General features: G+C 47.4%; 1 protein-coding gene across 1 annotated transcript in view; it reads right to left on the bottom strand.

Annotated features, from left to right (window-relative positions):
* Positions 1-10,396: 10,396 nt before the first annotated feature.
* The window catches only part of ALG9 (ALG9, alpha-1,2-mannosyltransferase), a gene marked incomplete at its 5' end in the record, with an annotated part of 27,017 nt that continues 21,512 nt past the window's right edge, over positions 10,397-15,901 (bottom strand). Inside the window, one exon of the mRNA XM_010077904.1 lies at positions 10,397-10,662. Coding sequence (XP_010076206.1) covers positions 10,539-10,662 — 124 coding nt within the window. The remainder of the gene's footprint in view (positions 10,663-15,901) is intronic.

The raw sequence follows: 15,901 nt of genomic DNA, 5'->3' as shown, positions 1-15,901 counted from the left end.
TCTTTCCCTTGTGTGAAATGAACTCAGCAAAAGGCCAGAGGGACAAGCCATCTACACTCCAGCATCCCTGTACTGCAGGACAGAGGAGAGAGGGCTTTCCTGATGCTCCTGACACAGGCTGACCCCTCATTCTCACCAGGGTGATAGGGTTTCCCTTTTTATTATGTGTTCAGTCATAATGTCAGGGTGCTGCCTTGGGGGTGCTGCCAGGGGAACACTAGGGCTGCAGCCCCAGGATGCAGGGATACAGCACAACAAGGTAGACAGGAAAGTGGGGAGGTGGGAATTGCCAACACCAGATCTGGGATGCCTTTGTCATGATAACAGAGGATGCAAATAAACTCCACTGAAGTCAACAGCAGTTTTCTCATGGATTTTAGTGGAAGCAAGATTGCACCTTGAGACTGAATAAAGGATCCTCTGGCCTTCTCTTCCCAAACTCCAGCCTTTCTTGTAGCAGATGGGCTGAAACACACTCCACACTCAGAACAGAAAATGAAAACATGACCTGGCAATCACTGGAAGGCTCCCACAACCTTGTCTTTTATGAACGCCCACATGTCATTGCTACACAAACAAGAGCTGCCAGTGTGGGAGACTTTGGGGCAATATTCCAGCAAGACAGGAGAAACAAATACCAAAACAAGAGAGTAACAGCATTTTAACAGCTTGTCTGGAAGAGTAAATATTGACTGGTTAACTGGAAAAAGCCAGCTCATCCTCCTTTTTGGTGGGGGCAGTTCTGGCACAGAGGAGGAACCCTCACAAGTTAGCAAGCAGGCTGGGCTTACAAAACACTGCAAGGAAGTTTCTTAGCAAGTATTTCTGGAAGGTAGTACTGGACAGCTGATCTGCACAATGGCTCTGTTTATGAACAAGAGAATCCCAGAGCATGTCTGCAGCCTCTAGAGAGTAAGCTAAAAACATACAAGGAATTCACATGACACTAAGCAGGGTTGGGTTCTCTGCACACCTCGCTGTCCCAGCCGAGGAGGATGGCCATGGAGTTAGAGATTGCCAGAAACAGCAAGTGATCCAGCAGAGCAGGAAACTAAACCCAGCTCCTCTTGGGGAGATGCTGGGCACTGGTCTGCTCTCTTTTGACAAGGAGTCCTTTCAAGAGGTTGAACTACTCATCTTTTGCCTGGACCAGCCTTCCATAGCTGTATTTGCTGTCCAAGCACCATCAGCATTTCAGTCAGCTGATGGAGAACTGGACAAAGCTATTTAGGGCATGAAGACCAAGCACAAAAGCACATCAACAATTTTCACCACCCCACTGTTACATACAAAGTCCACAGAAATGCATCTGTGAACTCACCAGTAAAGAATGCTAAAATTCAACAGATCTCATGCACAGTCCTTTACTAACGTAACTGGAGTGCCCTCCATGGTGACTGCCAGATAGCTGAAGTAAAAAGGCAGCTTTTGGGGGTTGTAACACAGCTCTAGAGTCATCTGACTCTTGCAGACATCACAGCCGCTCTCACAATGAAAGTTCAGACGCACACACACTGCTATTCCTGTAAATCATTCATGCAGCAGGCATGTTAGACCATCACTGACATTTAAGAGGCAGTCCCACTAACCCTGAGCCTGTTGGCGAGCACCCTGCCATCTTTTCTTTCCCTGTATTTAGGAGAAAATACCTCCCGGCCCGAATACCATGGAATATATGCTGTGGCCAAAATTCCAGGGACTTTTTATGATGCCAAAAAAAAAAAAAAGTCCTACAGTTAGCAGTTCTGCCTTGTTCTCCACATTCTCACAAAATGTAGAAATCAGACCACCCATTTCTTCCCTGCCTAAGTTACTACTATTCCCCCTCACCTGTCTGTGGCCAAAAAAGTGAACGAGGATTGCATCTGTTCCTTCACGACGACTCCTATCTCCAGGCCTGCTATTGCTGGGAAAGACAAGGACAGCCTTGGATTCTGCACCAGCTCCTACATGAGGACAACTATTTGTTTTGGACTGCCAGAAAGTTAATGTATTTGTTAGCAAATTCTGCAAGATAGAGCTCAGGGAGCCTAACTGAAAGGAAACAATTAATTGTTAGCTTTCCTTACAGACATGGATTATCTGTCAATAAGTCTCAGCTCTCTAGAGAAAATGAGATCCAGAAATAATCCCAATTAGGCAGGAAAGTTTTCTGGGTTGCTTTAAGAATGGGAGGGGACTTGCTTTGTCAGAAGGCCCTGGTTCAGCTTCTCATTTCTCGGGCACAGTAGCAAAGGGACCATCAGCAATCCCCAAGCTAGTGAGGAGGGAAACTCTCAGCATGGTGGGGTGGCATCAAGTGTCCTCACTCCCTGCCTGTTCAGCCCCTCCATCTCCCAGCCTGCCTGGTTGTACTACCAACAGTGTGTAGCTTTAAATGTCTGTAGCAATCTGGCAAGCGCTCCCCAGGCGCTGCAGGGGGTTCTCCCTCAGCCGGGCAGCAGCCCAACTTGCGCAGGAATTCAACACACACACTGAAAACTTTTCCACTACCTGCAGGATTCCTGGCAGGGCACTCTGCTCTCGCTGAGTCCAGCAGCCAGGGGTTCAGACTGCCCCACACAACAGGCAGCACAGTGCTTACTCACCTGGACCGACCAGCGCCAGAGACGCATTCCTGTGATGGACCACGAGACCCGAGGCACTGTTTGGTGGGATGCTCAGACACACACACACATCCACACACACAAACCAGCTGTGTCACAACCTGAGGGAAAGGACTTCACGGAGGCTACTGAAACAACGAGGAGGAACAGCGTGTTCTGGAAAGCTGAAGCACTGACCACAGTGCAAGGAGACCACCCCAGGGATGTCAAGAGAGGGGTGTTCCCCCTCTCCAGCTACCAGCACTTCTGCCCCATCCCCAGGGGGATCCCAGCAAGGTCAGCCTTGCCACACAACTGCAAGGTTGCAGTCCTGAAACCCAAGGTCTTACCTGTAGGAAAAACCCCCAGTTCCCCACCCCATTCCCAAGACTTCCAGCCCTGCAGACCCCGTCTCTCCCCACTTCTCCTGGAGCACGATGCCCTCTCCTGGGGGCCTGAGGAAGCGGCAGGAAAAGCGTTTCCCAGCCAGAGTGGGTGAAACTCAGCAAGATTCCCACCAGGGACCCAGTGCCTTGGGCTGGAAGGGAGGAATGGGGGCTGAAAACAAGAGATTCCCAGCTGTTAGCTGTGATTCCCCTTCCTTATATGAGTTTTTGCTGGCCACAGCCTCCAAAGGCAGAACAGCTTAACAGAACTGAAGGAGAATAAAGCTCTTCGTTTGCAAACTGCTGTCCCCATCTCCCAGCGCTGCCAGCACTGACCACCAGCCTGCAGAGGTTGCTGTATGGAAAGCAAGAAAAGCTGAAGGATCAGAAAAATGCTTGGACACCGAGATGAAATGAACCCATATTCTGTGGGGCAGGTCCTCCAAATCTTTCCCTCGGATGCCTCAGCCAACATAATTTCTTCACGCAAGCACATCTCTGCTTCCACGTGGCTCCACCTCCTGTCCTCTCACATCTCCCTTAGTCTCTAGGCTTTACGCCACCCTCACTGTATATACCTGGCTGGAAAACTACAAACGTCTTTTCCTAATGCCATTCCCTACATGCATCCTCCCTTTGCTCTTTCACCTCTGCCACCCCCTTTGCTCTGCCACTCCTTGGAATTCACCAGCAAGCCTGAGGCAGAGATTTATAGCCCTGCATCACTCTCCTTCCTTATAGAAAACCGTTAGTTTCTGCTTGGTACCCAGTGTAACTGGCTTAGGCCAGAGCGTTGTACACTTTCCTCTCTACATCTCCCTGGTGTCACCTGCTGAGTGATCCGAGCATCCTGTCTCCTTAAAGACACTACCCATTGCCCTCTGCATCCATCCCTGTGTCAAAGAGAAGCCTGCTTGTTCTCTGAACACTCCCCTGACAAAGAGGTGTCTGCAGGCAAAGAAGAGATGTGGAAAGGGGGCCCCAGCAAACAGGTGGCCAACTGCAGACATGCAGTATTGTTTCCTCCCTCTCACTTCCTCGCTGCACTAGGGATGCAGCACCAGACACTGGCTCTAGCTGCTTGCAAAGCAAGCCGCAGGGTGTGGGGAGCATGGCAACGTAACAAGCGCTGTGTTTGCACTGCAGAGTCTGCTGCCTGCCCTGGTAAACAGACCTGTTTTACCAGGCTTAGCTAGAAGAAACAGAGGCAATGCATGGCTGTAAGGCAGCCACTTAAAGAAAGAATGAGAAATGTTTTTTGAGATTTTAGCTCCCACACCAGCCCTTCCCACACCCTTAACAGCAACATCCACTGGAGGGGTGCTGGCCATTTCTTTCATCATTTAAAAAATACCTTCTTTATCCCTTCTCCAAGCCTACAGCATGTCCTGGCTAGTCTGTGCCTGCCCCAGTTGATACAGAGAACGACACAGGGTGCAGTTTGAGCAACTTTGGGGCTATTATGTACAGCAGAGCTTTACCTAACAAGTATAGCTAAGAGGAGGACCCTGGGTTCTGACAACTGAATCTAATTCCCTGGAGCAAATACTGAGTGCACAAAATACAAAATCAGCTTTGCAAATGAAATTAAAGCACCCTACAGCTAAAAGTACTCATGCCAAACTGAAAGAGGCAGAGAGAGCAGCAGTACAGGCAGGTGGGAGGGTCAGGAGAATCCGTGCAGGGTAGATTTGGCATGGGGAGAAGGCTGCTGTTTCATTTGGATGGGAAAGCTAACAGCCTTGAATGGGACCGCAGTCCTGCTAGCCCAGATGCATTCACGTTACAAGACAGCCTGTGCAGTCCTGCTGCAAAGCTTGTTGAAGTCGGCATTTCCACTGACTTCTGGCAAGCCTTACGTCTGTCCCCTTCAAACAAAGCACAGAAAGGAAATGCTGTCATCCCTGTTTCACGGGGCATTGGGGCTTTCTCACAATCACACAGGGTGCTGTTGGAGCCAAGGAGGGAACTGGACCCAGTACTTCTGCTTCAGCCACCAAAGCAGCTGGTTTGCATGCCTACGCACTGCGGTGGCCATGGCAAGTGCTCTGCCCAGTTGCTTATTACTTGTGTTTTCCCATCCCCCTCCCAAATAGCTGGCTTTTGCCACCCTGCTGACATTGGAGCCGATGTCTCATTAGCACAGCTAGAACTTGGGAGGCTGGAAGAGCGAGGAGGATGAGCTCCAGTGGGAAGAAGCAACAACAACAGCAGGGGCAGGGAGATTCTGGAGGAGCAGAGATCTCTTTTTCTTGCCAGCTTCCCTAGTGAAGAGCCAGAGAGAAAATAATGGATATTTATAAGCAAACCTGTCTCTAAGGCAGCAGTTTCCAAAGTCTAATAATAGGGCTTGGACTTGTTTATTGCGTGATTCAGACAGCATTGCATAAAGTGGCTGGAAAGCTCCTGCCTGTCCCAGGAGCATATTCCTGAGAAGTTGTGAGTTGGAGGAGGGCCTGGGTCCAGCTTCAGCGGGTTCAAGGCAGAAGGGTGCCAGCAGGTTCTGTCTCTTCAGAGGTGCAGTCAGATCCAGCAGAGATGCTGGAGTAAACCGGGCTGTGCAGATGAAATAGAAAAGCCTCCTCCCAGGGGAAGCCAACCACCCACTCCCTGTCTTGAAACAGAAAGGTAAGAAGCCAAGGAGCCTGATAATTGCACCTCTTGCCTTTGGTTTCTCACAGCTGCAGCAGAGCAGAGTCCAGGAGTCCCAGTGCAATGCACTGGGAAATGTGGGCAAGGACTGCACTTGCCTCACAGATTTTGCAGCAGTGGAAAAGAATATCAGGGATGTGGAAAGCTACCTGTCCCCAAAATCAAGGTGAAAACCCAAGTCTGCAGATTGCCACTCTTACACCTTGACCACTGGGCTAGTCTCAAACAAGACCTGGTAGTATTGTCAACTTCTTACCAACTCACCACAAAAACCCCAACCAGTGCCCCTGTTACTGTTTCTTGCTGACTCAGACACAATGTGTTGAAAGTGCAGCTTCCCCAGCCAAGTAGGAGGGGAGGATTAAAAACAGGAAAGGTCAAAATAGCCTCCTCTTAGAGAAAACAGGGCTGGGTTCTGCTGCACAGGGCAGCACCTGGACAGCATGTTCTGAAGCAGAATAATTGCAGTGACCAGCTCTCCACGCTGCTCTTCACTAGATATTCCCTGCTTCTGAGGTTACTACAAGTAGCAAGGAAAGAGCTGTTACCAGTAAGACTAAGAACTGTCTAAGACTAAGACTAACAACTGTCTAAGCATTAGGCTCACTAGACACAAGGCAAGGGAACAGGGGAGAGGAAACAGCAGTTGTTCTTTGACACTGACCATCACTGTTCCATGTACCGAACTTTGGTCCAGTCCCTTCAGTATCACTTAGAGGATGCTTTAGAAATACCGTGTCCCACCCACGCTTTACAGCAATCTCCCGTATGTTGGCAATGCAACATAGCACGTGAAAATGCTTCCCCATTCCTATGGAGAGCAGAGTTGTCAAACAACAGCTGCACTCTGAGATGACAGACCAGCTGCCAACACGCCATAAATCTGTCTCAGAACAACCAGCTCCTGTGCAGATCTGCCAGCCATACCTGAATAATTTTCCCACAGAAAGAAGACAAAAAAAACTTTGAACAGGAAAAAAACCCTAAGTCGAGGAAAGCTTAAGTATCACCTCTGTGGAGATACAGATGTTTTCCTTTCAAAAAAGAGCAAATTTGCATTGAACATCCTTGGAAACTTGTTCAAGTCCAGGAGTGCCCCTGCGCCCAGGCAGAGCCCTAGGTGGAGATGACCAGCTTACACCTGCCTCTGGAGCAGGCTGCAGCTGAACACGCAGAAAAAGCAGGAGCAAAACTGAAACGGACCTTAAATCCTGCTGCAGCAGACAAGCAGGAAAAAAATCGTGCTGTGGAAATCGTGACTTCCCTCAGCCTATTTCTGAGAGTGTCAGTCTGCCTCATTGCTGGTGTGTTCTCAGGGACTCTCCATCTCAGTGCTCCTTGTTGCAAAGACTGGATGAGCTCAGCCAAGATGAAATTTACTGGGTCCCAGTATGTCACAGCAGCACTTGTCCAACCTTGCAGTGCTCTCGGGCTCAGTTTAAAGGTGTAGAAATGCTGCAAGCAAACAGGAGGTTATGAACACTGTGACCCCTGTATATTCTCCAACCAACAGCGAGTGTCTTGCCCCATCTCTCAGCTTCACGCGAGACACCCACAGTCACGACCGCAAGGTTGTGCCCATCCATGGTTCTGTCAAGAAGCCCCGTGCGCAGGGACAGACCCCAGCCGCTCTGCAGAAAGCCACCTAGATACCTTCTTTTCCAGAACCAGCCAGAATAACACGAAGAGACAAAGGTGGATTCCCTCCACAGTCCTGATGTGCTACCCAACAGGTTCGGTCACAACACCCCTCTCTGCCTGAGGCAACTCGAAGCAGGGAATCCAGCTGAGGCAGATCAGCAATTTGTGGTTTGACCCTTTACCCACAAGCTCACAAACCACAAGACTTTATTTTTTAATAGGGATCATAAATTAGCTGTCCCAAACCTGTCTCCTCACGATGAGATCATACATTTGCTTTCATTGGGGTCAAAGCAAAAAGAAAAGGAAAAAAAAAATCAGAAGACCCTCACTCAAGCTTGCTAACAAAACCAGAAAAGCAAACTACAAAACGCCTTTAAAAATGTTTTGTTTTGGATGCAGCTCCACCTTTTGGTGCAAACCTCTTTGCATCCACCTCTGCATTCAAAAAGCAAGAGCCTTCCTCCAGCTAAACCTGAGCCAGGCAGGCAGTCCTGCAGTCTCTTCTTCAGACCCCGACGCACATCCTCCTTGGACGTGTACTGCTCACTCCATCAAGTCTGCTTACTAGTAATCTTCTAATTTCTGATGTCTTTTTGCTGACTTTCAGCACTGCACAGAGTGCAACAGTCCAGACTTGTGAATTATGAAAAGACACAGGGAGCCTTAACATTTCCTATCAGAAATCTCACCAGTGGCTCAGTCTTTGTGATAGAAACACCATTAGCAGCAACTTCACCTTCTTATTCCCTGTGGTCTCAGCTGGGATCAATAGATTGCCTCTGTGCTACATTCTGGCTGCCCAGTACCACTACCCATGACAATTAAACATTAGCAGGGACTAAAGGAAAAGGGGCCCTGGCTCCTCTCCCTGCTGCCAGGAAGGCTGATTCTGTGCCAAAGACACTAGATGAGGAACAACTCCATGTGTGACCCTAAATGAGTTGTTGGGTCAAGATCTTTGCGGCACAGAGACTCCCCACTTCCCCCTGAAATCAGCATTAAAATGTGATCTACTCCTGTCATCAATGACAATGTCAACAACCCTCCCTTTCTCTGCCTCATCTCTTTAGCCTGCAAATTCTCCAGGTGGCAGGACTGACTCCACCTGTTTGCATGCCAAGCAGCAAAATAGGCTCCCTGCCTTGATGTGAAACTCTGGAACACAAGCTGTCCAGCCGACAACCACCTGCAGCCACACCTGCATTTGTACCAGGAACCAAACATCTGCCACATTCCCCTAGAAACCATTGATAACTCCTCCTTATTGTCAAGTTATCAGTCTCCCACCACCACCCCAAAACAGGAATCAAACTGGAGAGGAAGGTGGAGCGGACACAGTCATTTAAAACAGGTCTTTACTGTGCTATCTCTTCACATCAAACATGAGGTTACGGGCTACGACAACACGGAACAGTCACACAAACAGCACCAGAGAGGTGCAATTGGTTCTTTAACTGCATTCGTTTATTTGATTTAACGTCAGGGATTAGCGAGGGGAGAGGCAACAAGCAGGGCAAGAGTTTTGGTTTTGATTTACTGGCACTGTAGAGTCCTGTTCAACACATGTAAACTTTTATGAGGGGCAGAGCCGGCCGGAGGGAGGGAGGTGGGGGAATACTACAAACACAGACACCACAACGTTGATCTGCAATGTGACTCTCACCTTCCAGACCAACTCACCCAAGACACCAGTTGTTTAGCTGAAAAAACCTTGAAGCTCCAAATTTGACTCTTATGAAGGATGACGTTTGCACAGGGTGAAATCCATCTCTCTTAGACACCACAGACGGTTCTCTAAGCCTTCAAAGTTTGAATTTAGAGTCTCAGCTTCAAAACTGCTCCTCCATACAGTGGGGGTGCAACAAAGAGAAGTGACTTCTCCATGCTGTAATCATCCAGACAACGAAGACACGCACTGTTTGCTCTTATCATGTTTTGCACCTTATGAGCTACGTTTCCAATACAGCATAATGCCGTTAAAAAAAACCTCCTCCTTAATGAAATGCAGGGGATTCAGAACACCTCTGAATGCTGCATTCTGCACCTGGACCAACACACGTATCCTCAGAGGCACGTGCTTTTGTCTTTGGATCCCAACAGCTTCCAAACATACAAATCTGCTTCCTAATCCACCTGCTACGGCACTCTGTCCCTGCACACACAGACCAATCTAACCACAGTCACCGTGGGGCATGGAGCTTGTGCAGCCTTTTTGCAAAAGGAACTTCATCTCTGCTCCATCTCATGCCATCCCATCCCCGCAGAGTTCCAAGGATGTGAGTGACAACAACTCCTTTCATCTAGCTTGTGATACTGCATGTTTTAAAAATGGAGATATAATAAATACAGCAGTGCTCTAAAGCATATTGGACCAATGTAGGACAAACTGTCTCTTCTGGGAAACAGAAGTTAAAAAAAAAAAAATTAATCCTTTTTCTCCTCTCTGGATATTTCCGGAAATTTTAAGATGCTGTAGTCTAGAATTCAAAGGATGTTACAGATGTCTTTAAAAAATTATTATAAATAGCAAGCAAATCCTTGGTTTCACCGGTAACAAAACCACTCTGATCTCATAAAAACAGATAATTGGCTCAACTCCTAAACGGAAATCTCCCAAAAGCACAGGTTTATTCTTGAAAGTGTCTCCTGGACAGGGCAACTTTAGGCTGTTTCTCTGTGGTTCAGGCTACTTCATTCCTTGAGATTCAGTGCATTTCACTTCATTGTCTCTCAGGTGTTTTCCTCTTTTCCCCTTCCTTTTTCTTAAAAAAAAAAAATCCTAAACATTGTTAACTGAAAAAAATTCCCTAGGGGAAGGTGAGCACTACTTAAGCAGATGATGACAGTGGAGGGGGGACAGAAGACAGAAAGAAAGAGGCTGAGCTGGATTTTCCCAGTGCCAGATTGCAACCTGGAGCAGAATCTCATTCTGACATTCCTTTTTATTTGCCTTTTTTTTCTCTTCTCTGGTGCAACAGATAATAACACAGGGAGCAGCAAGGATAATACGTTCGTAGGTGGCTGCTGGATTTTCAAATGGTTTCTTACCAATATGCTCTGTGTAGGCAGAGCAGAGACCTGACGCTGAGAACCGAAAGCAGAAGATGAACCCTTTTTACATCTGGAAGCTTGCAGAGCAAAACCACTTCATGGGAAATCTTTATGAGTGAATCTTACAGGCGCAATCTTTCAAAAAGGGAACTGAGGATGGTCTAGACACCTGTCAAAGAGTGTCAGCAGATGCTTTTGGTTTGGTTGCCCAGGTATGCGGCTAGCCTCCCATTTTTTTCCTGGTTTGCTTGGACCTCCGGGATTTCAGAATAGTATAGTTTGCATACCATGTGTACTGTTCTGAGAGGAAAGGGATGTAGAATGCACGCAGTAGCTTTGAGGACCTGAAACCAGAAAGGAAAAACAAATCATCCTTCAAGCACTTATTAACCAGTACATTCAAAACAATACAAACGAGGCTTTGCAAAAGATTTGGGCTGGTAAGTCGGTGACATGAGGAATGCTCATGGTTCAGGTACGAAGCCCAGTCCCATTTTCTCCTTGTCCGTGGAGATCAAAGCTGGTTTGTGCCAGCTTCACCAGTTTAAGAGCAGCAGCCTGCCCAGTTCTATCCATGCCAGTAGGATTAAGGGGGAGAGAGGTCAGGGATGTGTTGTAATTGGAAATCGCCGTCCAAGAAGCAGACAGTAGGGCCCTGTGGGCCTTTGGTACCATACAAAGAGGCAGGCAGGGCACGCTATGAAGGTGAAAGATAGCAAAGCTGCATTTAGCTCCTGGCATGTCCGCTTTTCTGTCCCATCGTTCTGTCCACCTATCCCTCCACACATGTCTGAAGGGCAGACAGAAGCTTTGATGGGCACTGGCATGTTGAAGTTTTGCTCTCGTGCTGATCTTCTGTTGAGGGTATTGAATTAAAGAGTGACGGACTGCTCTAAAGCATACAAGGCAGTCTGCTGCAGGCTGCTAGCATTCACCCCATGCCCTGCTAGCGCTGGAAGCTGGCATTTCACAGCACTTTGCACCCATCGGACCAATGGAGTACTCAAGCATGGAGGGTTTAATGGCTGCATCAAATTAGTACCTTTTGTTTGGTTGCTAATTGCTGGAGCTGTGCTAGCTGAGTACATTTTAAATGCATGTATTCTCTTACTGAGCAAAATAATAGTAACATCCAGGTTTAAATGCAAACCAGACAAATAGAATATTCTTCAGCACCAGCACTGAGCCTTGCTAGAAGCTTCAAAAATTTGAGCAACTTATTGAAATAAGGGCTGGGGCAGGGTCTTGCTTCCTCAGCATTGAAGCTTATCTCTTTAAGATCAACTTGGTGGTAAACTATCAGCCTTGACAGACGTTAAGTCTAACTCTGTCCACAGAAAGCTTGGAAAAGCAGCAGCAGCCCTCAAATGTGATTTACAGCACACTAAGTGGTCAGGGATGGTACACAGATCCAGCATGTAGTTTCTGGTCACTGCAATTCACACAGCTTTGCTGGTAACACACCCAAGGTTCTGGACATCCCATTTAAGTCACTTTTTCAGAAGAAAGATGAATTGTGTTTTGTTTGCTTATTGTAAGGCAGCACTGGATATCTTTCAAAAACGCAGCCTGAACAACAATGGCAGGAACTGCCACTGTGAACTACATCTCCCCAGAGGCTCCCAGGGTTCTTAGACAGCCTTACTGTAACTCATCTGAAAACAAGCAGCTCCTGATCTCCTGCAACTTGGAGTAAAAGACCGTCCAGGGAGAGACTGGTGATATCTACTTGCACTGGCATAGCACCACCCAGCAGCAGGGTCCTGTTACATAGGATGCCATACGAGCACAAAGCAAGGCATTTTTCAGTTGAAATGTTCCTTCTTTCGACAGACTCTGATGAACAAAGCAGTATTCTTCCCATATGGGAGAGGGGAAACTGAGGCAGAAAGCACTGGCTACCCTCAGAGAGACTGAGCAAGTCTGAATTCCTAAAATTTACAAATCCCACTTCTAACTGTAAGACTGCCTCCTTTCAACATCCAGCATCTTGTATGCCTGCTTTTTGCCAAGCGCTCAGCTTGTGCTTTAGGATATAAAAATGCTGATTGCTTTACTTCGAAGGAAGAAAAGCTCAGTGATAACACTTAGGCCCTTTGCAAATTATAAAGCACCCAGCAAAGTTCCTAAATACAAGAATCACTGGAAATGGTTGCTCTTTGTGAATTCCTGAGGTGCTGGAATCGGGAACGTGTTCAAAGCAGAATCTCTTAGTAGCAAATAACTAGGCAGAAGATGGTAATTTTGGTGCGTTCTGAACAAGGAACATTTTTTGCAGCTGTCATTTCCTTGTGCCTGGAAATTGGAGGTCAGCCCTCCCTCCAGTCACTAGAAGGAAAAGCACCCCTTTGAAAACAAGGGCTCGATTTTCCTCCTCCATCTCTTGTGGCTAATGAACATCATGTTATTGCTGAACTTATTCTGGCATCTCATCCTCTGAGCCTGACAACCCACTCCTGCTGCCATGGTTGCTCTCTGCGAATGGTGTGGTTATCACTTCACTTCCCTTTAGCAAAGAAAATGAAAGAAAAACAAGAAACAGCAACTGTGTTCAAGCTGCTTGGGGAGCTGTTTAAAACAAGGAAAATTAAAAATAAGGTAGAGTACCAGCTTGCTGCTCCATTGTAAGAAAGGGTCAGAAACCAGCACAATTCCCCAGGGCTCGGGGTGTGTGCTTGGGTGAAGTAATTTGTTGAATTAGCCTTGTGCGGTTTAGCTCAGGAACAGAGAGGAAGGCGGCACTTCCAGCTTATGGCTGAGGTCCCAAGTATACAGTCTGCAGCGCTGAAAATGCCTTCAGTCGCTCAGACCAGACGTAGAGCTCAGAACAGTGAGGCAACAGCACCCAGTTCCCATCCTCCCCTTGACCTGGCTGCATCTCCATACTGACAGCCTGCCCAGCCAGCACTGCACTGGGCACCCAGTAAGGGTGGGTCTCATTGCTGGAGCAGAACTGAGCACCTGTGTTTACCCTTGCTGCCGGTGCCTCTCACAGCTCTGCAGAAACACTTCTATCTTGTCTAGACTTCCTCTTCTTTGTACCTTTTGTGAGAGACATTCCCTATAGCTTCCACTGGTTGGTATTCTGAAATACTGGCCCAACGCAGCTCACGTGGCTGTGCTCCCATCGTCTCCATGGCATATGTCTGCAATTTGCAGGATTCAGCTTTACTTTCCAGAACAAAAGGATATTCCAGCAGCTAGTAGTAGCAAAAATCTCTTCCCAAATAAGGCAGCTCAGTGTAACCATATTGAGTTTGCAGACAGCCTGAAACTCCGAGCAACGAAAGCCCTCCATGTGCTCTTAACTTTGCTGGCAACTCAGCCCTTATTAGCAGCAGTTTGAATGTCAGTGTTCACTGTTTCAGAGCTTGTATCAGCAGTGAAATGGGAGGAGAAAATACTGATGGTAAAAAAGAAGATCAAAAAAGGAGAGGCAGGAATGACTGATGGAAAAAAAATACCATGGGTGGAAAATTACAAGAAACGCAGAGCAGAAAGATAGCTGCTCTTCCCACCAGCGGATGTCATACATAATGCCAAGGCACGCATGACGAATAACAATACAGGGAACTGGTGTATAAAGGCTGATCTACATTCCTGTACTCCTCCCCCAAAACAAGAAGTATATGCTGCAAGAATGGAGAGCTGTGTATCTCATTTAGCCAGAGGAGACCCCAAAAGTGAAGTCCACCCTGCTCCTCAAGGCGAAATGCTGTATTACTCAAACTGCCAAGTTCACAAGGAGTCCTTGGTTTCCACCAGGTGTTAGCCAGCCAGGCTGCTGGTGCCACAGCAAAATGACTCTTCGCTAACAAAGGTGAAAAGGGAACAGTTTACATTGGTTCAAATTAACCAGTCTAAGGACATGGGATAAAAAAAAAAAAAGCTACAGAAAATAAAAGACGCATCTTAAAAATAATGACGTTTATGTTGTCAGAGAATCACATTTCAGATGTAAAACGAGGAAACCCTGAATATGGCCTGGTAAATGGTAGCACCAACATATCTGGTCCACAGCATGGTCATAAGGTCAGCCTTTGTATTCGTTCAGCAGCAACTTTCTCACTGAAAAGAGACTCAAACTGGACACAAGCACAAGGCTGCTCTCTCTGCTGCTGGTAACTATGCAGCAGCAAAGCCCCAGATGCCTGCTCTCGTCAGCAGCCACGAGAGAACCACAGCTGCTGATGCACCTACAGCTCAGAGAGTCATGATAAAGCTTTAAATTCAGACAGGGAACCTTTACCTCCTGTCACCTCGCTTTGTCAGGCTCAGCAACCTCAGACAACAGATGGCAGATGGGATGACAGATGACAGTGAATATATATAATGTTCTATTTGCATTTGCTTCTAAATTTATCCCCCAGAGACTGTGAGCGTGTGTAGCCTTAATCAGCATACAGCTCCAAAGCAGCACATTAGTAGCAAGATCAAGGCCACCATCACCCCAAGCTGGGGAGCCAGGGTCTGGTGCAATGCCCCCAGAACACTGATGCAGCAAGGCTCCTTCAGTGCTGGGCTCCACGCCGCAGCCTGCCAACAGGCAAATTCTGCTCTTGCTGTGCTTCAGACATGGGAGGTATCCCACATTCCAGGGGGGGCCTGAATTTTTTTCCAGTTTTTTGGTCACTAGGGGAGCGACTGCTGCAGCACCCAGAGCAGGTCCCAGTTAGGATAGAGGTGCACAGTTACCAGGGGGCCATTTGGTGCTAAGCGTATTTCTGTAAATTACCTATTGGACTTGAGGAGAAAGCAACTCCACGGTCCTGTTCTACTAATGCCAGTGGAGGCTGTTCTGGAATGGAAGCAAGAACTGCTAAGTGATGATGTTCAAGCCCCCCCCTCCCAAGCTCACAGACTGACATGGAGTGGAAGGAGTTAGATACATATAGTGGTGGGAGATTCTTCCTAACTGCATCTTGTAAGCTGAACTTCTTAACCCCTGACAGCAGAATTCAGAAAGAAGAGGCAGGAGGAAGCTGAATCTCTGCCACATGGGCAGGACTTAGTACCTTCTAGCTATGGGCACACACAGGAAGCTCATGATCAAAGCTCTCTGAAAACCCATTAACATTTCCTCTAGGTGTTAAATTTTGTACCAACCACGCACCTAAGAAGTAATATAGCTACTTGTAAAACAAAAGTAGGGGAAACATTTCATGCAACCTGGAGGAAAGCACCATTAAAGGGAATGAGACAGTTTCTTATCAAACCAGGGTAAGGATACGCTAGAACAAGGTGACTGAATCACTGATTTTGCGCTAAGAATATTTTTTTTGATGGAAAACCCAAGCGTTTGGAGCAAGCAGACGGTTCAGCCTAAAGAGCTGGAAAATATGTGCTCCTCAGTGGGGAGCTGTAATATATTTCCCCTTTTCTGTGCCAGATTCGGAGTGCTCAGACAATATAGAATTAAATGGACCTGGACAAAGCAGCTTCCTGAGGAGCATAATTAGCTGGTGGCTTGGAGTACTCTCTAATTCAATTAGCAGCACCATTTATCAGAGCCAGCTGAGATTTGCATTTGCACTTGCTGACGTCAATGTGAGACTCACAGTGAGTCCCAGAAGCCTCCGGTTC

This window comes from Pterocles gutturalis, unplaced genomic scaffold (assembly GCF_000699245.1).
Source record: "Pterocles gutturalis isolate BGI_N339 unplaced genomic scaffold, ASM69924v1 scaffold17748, whole genome shotgun sequence".
NCBI lineage: Eukaryota > Metazoa > Chordata > Aves > Pterocliformes > Pteroclidae > Pterocles > Pterocles gutturalis.
Note: the sequence above shows the minus strand (reverse complement) of the source record. Positions and strands in the feature narration are given on the sequence as shown.